The following is a 5,449-nucleotide window of genomic DNA, read 5'->3' on the forward strand; positions in this document are numbered from 1 at the left end:
CAAATACATGAATAAATAAATCCTATTGAAATGTGGCGTTTAACTTTGATGAGATAAATTTTACGATAAAATTAATTTCGAGTTTGAGGCTTATTTTCCAATTCAAAGAGTAACTTTTTTCTAAAAACGTAGTTTAATAAAACTTCGTGGAGAAATTTTATTGACTGATTTAATCTTTTATTATACAATTAACAATTCAATTAAACCGGGGCCCACTTTTTTCGAGAACTGAAAATCTTACACGGTAAATCATGCAAAATGTAGAGTTCGGAACCTTTTTATTGTCTTTTTGGACAAATGTAACGTTAATAAGTGTAAAAAAAAAAAAGATACATTACTATATATAACGCCGAAATTAAAAACGCTATACCTTAACGGTAACTTTTGACATGTCAAATATATAGTGTTATAAGATAACCTACATGTTTCCCATTCAAGTTATGTTTATAATCACTCACCGAGATGCACATGTAGTTATATTTAATTTCACATGGAGATTGAATACTTTGATAACCACTTTCGAAATAGCATATTCAAAATATTTTTTGGGTGACCCAAAGTCAAGTTGTTTAAATATATCTATGCTTCCAAGTTCAAAATATGCAGTAAAAAGGTGACAACAATTCCTGATGTATCCATTGTTCTTATGATGTAAGTGGAATATGAATTTCCNATGGCATTATTAGTTGGCCTTGGGACTTGAAATCACAGAGACCTAAACCTTATTAGAATAATGGAATCTCTTCCACACTTTGCTTTATAAAAAGTCCTAGTACTCTATGTTTAAGCAACAAGAGTAACATTATTTAAATTAATAAAAGAGACACTGTAAGAGGTGAAATGATTTGTATTGATTGGGTTGGTTTTTCTAGGTGTTATCAAATGGAGAGCCAATTAACTATATATATACAAATATAAATAACTCATTTTCTTCTCCCTTTTTTTCAAAAAATAGATCTCATATTATTAGGTTTTTTCACTTTTAACCCGTGTCAGAAACTATTTACATATGGTAGTTGAAAATGTATATAAAATTCATATAATTTTTGTATATAACATACATAATATATATATATATATATATATATATATATATAAAATATATATTTTTCGACTATTATTTTAAGAACGGTTATACAATAATATTTTCTCTATAATTAATATTTCTATACGCGTATAGAAATATTCTAAAANTGGTAAGAGCTCAACTTAGTGTACAAGAATTCCTGATATTCGTGTGGCCTCCAGTGACAATTTGGGCACGTAGACAAAAACGTTGTGCTGTTGGCCGTATTGTGACATGTCATCCAACAGAAGGAGAACGATATTATCTTAGATTATTACTAATGCATGTGCGAGGACCGATGTCATATAAGGATCTTTTGACAGTAAATGGAGAGCCTTGTAGTACTTTCAGAGAGTCCGTAGAAAAAAGAGGATTATCGCACTGTGATAATAGCTTGATAGAGTGTATGTCTGAGGCCGCAAGTTACCAAATGCCATATAGTTTACGACGTTTATTTGCTACGTTACTGGTATATTGTGGTCCTGCCAACCCCAGAAAATTATGGGAACAATTTGAAGAATCGATGATTGAAGACTATAAAGTGTTACAAACTATTGAAAGAAGAGAAATTCGATATCAAGCTCTGAACCATATCAATGACATTTTACATTCCATGGGTCATGATGTAAATGAGTATGAACTTATTTCAGAAACTATCAGGCCTTCTACGACAGCAAAAGAGGCAAAAGAGATTCATTTTGGAAGATCTATTATTGTTAGCGAAGATGACGTATTGTTGCATAGGAAATTAAACAAAAATCAATTGATTGCATATAATGTGATTACTGAAAGGATATTTTCGAATAAACCAGGTGCATTTTTCGTAGATGGTCCAGGAGGAACAGGGAAAACTTTTTTGTACCGTGCTTTATTAGCAACTGTACGATCCATGGGATATATAGCTTTGGCAACAGCTACTTCTGGTGTTGCTGCTTCTATTCTCCCAGGAGGACGTACTGCACATTCACGTTTCAAAATTCCTATTGACATCGATGAAAATGCCAGTTGTAACATTAGCAAAGAAAGCGCACTTGCAGGTTTAATCCGAGATGCAAAATTGATTGTATGGGATGAGGTATCTATGGCCAAAAAAAGAATGTTGGAAGTTTTTGATCTACTCTTAAAAGATTTGATGGATACAAATGCATTATTTGGCGGAAAAGTTGTTGTTTTAGGAGGTGACTTCAGACAAACTCTTCCTATTGTGCGCTACGGAAAAAAAGAAGATTTCATCAACGAAAGTTTATTATATTCTAGCATTTGGAATAAACTTGAAAAATTAAAATTATCTGAGAACATGAGAGCAAAAATAGATCCTGCATTTTGTGATTATTTGTTAAGAATTGGAAATGGACAAGAACGAGTCAATTCAGCAAACAAGATTGAAATTCCAGATTCTTTGATTATTCCTTACACAACCGAAAAAGAATCCCTCGATAAACTATTCACAGCGACATATTCAAATTTGGATTCGTTATGCTCTAATTCATTTTGTACAGATTCCCGTGTGATCTTGACAACAAAAAATGATTTCGTCGATGAAATTAATGACATGCTTAATGATCGATTTACTGGAAAATCAAAAATATTTATTGGCACCGGTGAAGCTATCGAATTTAATAACCAAACACAATTTGAAGATCTACTACACATTTTAAATCCTCCTGGTTTGCCCCCTTATAAATTATGTTTGAAAGAGAATTGTCCAATTATATTATTGCGAAATTTAAATCCATGTGAAGGTTTATGTAATGGCACGCGATTGACTTGCTGTAATTTTAAAAGCCATGTGATCAGCGCTAAGATTACGACAGGTGATTTCAAAAATATGCACGTGTTTAAATCCAGAATTCCATTATTATCATCGCAGGATGAAAAAATGCCTGTGCAATTTAAAAGAACGCAATTTCCTGTTCGACTATGCTATGACAATAAATAAAGCACAAGGCCAGACTTTAGATTTCGTTGGAATTTATTTGTGGGAACCTGTATTTTCACATGGTCAACTTTACGTTGCCTTATCGAGGGCAAAGAGTTCAAGTTGTGTGAAATTGTTGATCCGACCGTCTACGCCAAGTAGCGATGACGATCATTCTGCCTCTAATATAGTATACGACAAAATTATTCAGAAGGCAATCCTTTGAGTTACAGGTTGTGATGTTTTTTCTTTGTATTCTCCTATATCCTTTTTCTCATTGTTGCTTTGTATAGATAAAGTATCAGACATGTATGCAATTATTTTCTTCGTGAATTGTGATTTTCTATTCACTGGTAATGAATATGGTATAACCAAAGCTTTTATTATGTAGCTGCATTTTTACGTTCAGTTTAATGATATAATGTAAAAAATATGCTAATGTATTCCCCTTCATAGAATAGTCTATCTTTCATTAAGTAGTTTTGATGTGTTAGATTTTTGAAGATTTAGTTATATTTCAAATTGGTACCCTTCTTGTGCTTTTACTTTGTCCTCCATATTTTCTCCGAGCAAGTAATTAACATTTTTATAACCTCACCACTTCCTGACTTTCTCCTCTGTTCTCTTCGTCTTTAAGCTATTTTGTACACCTATCCTTTTCCTCCAACCCTTACTATAAATTGCCAACTTCTAGATTTGTTCTAATATCCACAACATATCTACAGTACTCCTTTTCGTACTTTACATAGAGCACTGACTTTCTTCGACTTCTCTGCTTCTTCTTAAAAAGGGTAAGTTTTTTTAGTTGCTTGCTTATATTCTTCTTGTTTTCCTTTGATTATTTCACCTGCCTGTTGTCTATATTGTGTAAAAATTGATGTCGATTGCTCCACTTTTAGATAGAATGATTTTTGCAGATTCCTTGAGTATCATATGACCTTTGGAGTCGCAGAATTTTATTTCACGCTTTTATCTTCTGTCTTGGAACAGTATATATATTGCATCGTTAGCCCAAGCCTTCACATACTGTCATGAGAAACATGTAATACACAGAGATATCAAACTGGATAATCTTTTGGTTGGTGTACAGGTATATATTTAGCATTTGTAAATAGTTTATAATATGCATTACAGCTTAAATGATGGAACTCAAATTAATTAATTTTAATATGTATGCTTTCAGAATGAACTCAAAATTGCATACTTTGGATGGTCAGTCCGTATCTTTAACTGGAAGCGGACTATAGGTGGCACTGAGAGATACATTATGTTAGCCGAAAGCAGACTAGCTTCGTGTTGTACGAGATATGCTGGAAGTTTCATACAGAAGTTCCATATTAGCATGGCTTCATGTGGTATCCTTTTTCTTGTTCTTTTTAAACAAAAATCATTTATTTTCACATGGCATGTGTGGGAATTTAGCTTAGCAAATCTTTAACTGCTTTTACATGTTTTAGTGTTAATCCAATTATTTACCTAAAACGATTGCTAATTGTGTGTGTTTCTTGATATATACTAATAGAGGTAAATGCAATATTTCATAGTTCCTCAAATTCCTCCTTCTCTGGTGGTGTACAAATGAACACATCGCAACATTGTCTCTATTATTTTATAACTCGACACATCATATCACTCGCGAAGTGCCAAGTCTTTGTGCCATAAGTGATGGAAGGAGCTCTCAAATCTGAATAGCCTGGCTGTGACTTGCGAGACAAGAACACTACATTATCTCTTCCGCTGCATATCTTTCTATTTTTCCTTTCAGTTCTGGATTATTCACTGTGAATTTTCCTATTCGCATCTACAGAAAATTTATCTATCTTTGTTCTATTTTAATGTGTTGGTAATCACAATTTTGGTTGTTTGGCTCAAAAGTTAACAATATACTTTGTAAGCTAGAAAACAATCAAAAATAAGAAAAGGGTAAATCGTAATCAAATATAATAAACCTAGAGATGCAAAGATGATATTATTGTTGTAGATCTAGTATTGCAAAGTGATAATATGAACTCAATAAGATATGTTCGTTTGAGGTAGAGATAGAGAGAGAGAGCCAGAAAATGAGAGAGTTGTATTAGATCAGAATCCCCTTTTTACAATGTGAAGGTCTCCTTTATATAATAAGAGACCTTCCTCGAAAGAATCAAAAAGTTACAAAGACAGGTAACGTCTCCCTAGTGAAGACACTGAGTCCTAAACGATGTCGTTTTGTCCCCACGTCCGAGTCGTACCCGCTACGTTAGTCGGCGTACACTCACTGGGCGTACCCACTGGCGTAGAGATGCTGAGGGTCAAATTTGACCCTATACAGTTAGTCCCTCCGCTCGTTGGAGACGCATTCGGTGGGCGTCTTCGATGGGCGGAATGCGAACCTCGGCTTAGGAGATTTGACCCTCGACCAGGGGCGGCAATATGAATGAGGTGAAATATATGACGTTGTTGAGCCACTGACGCGTGGCTTCCTT

At 33.8% G+C, this 5,449-nt stretch overlaps 1 protein-coding gene across 1 annotated transcript; it reads left to right on the plus strand.

The window, feature by feature from the left end:
* The first annotated feature begins 1,364 nt into the window (after positions 1-1,364).
* LOC109236852 lies at positions 1,365-3,005 on the plus strand. Its single transcript, XM_019403082.1, has one exon. The coding sequence runs from the start codon at positions 1,365-1,367 to the stop codon at positions 3,003-3,005; it is 1,641 nt and encodes a 546-aa protein (XP_019258627.1).
* The last annotated feature ends 2,444 nt before the right edge of the window (positions 3,006-5,449 follow it).

The sequence above is a fragment of the Nicotiana attenuata genome, unplaced genomic scaffold, assembly GCF_001879085.1.
Source record: "Nicotiana attenuata strain UT unplaced genomic scaffold, NIATTr2, whole genome shotgun sequence".
NCBI lineage: Eukaryota > Viridiplantae > Streptophyta > Magnoliopsida > Solanales > Solanaceae > Nicotiana > Nicotiana attenuata.

What these genes read in the sequence shown, in the direction of transcription:
- LOC109236852 (XM_019403082.1), top strand. Translation starts at nt 1,365, where the DNA reads ATGTCATATAAGGATCTTTTGACAGTAAATGGAGAGCCTTGTAGTACT.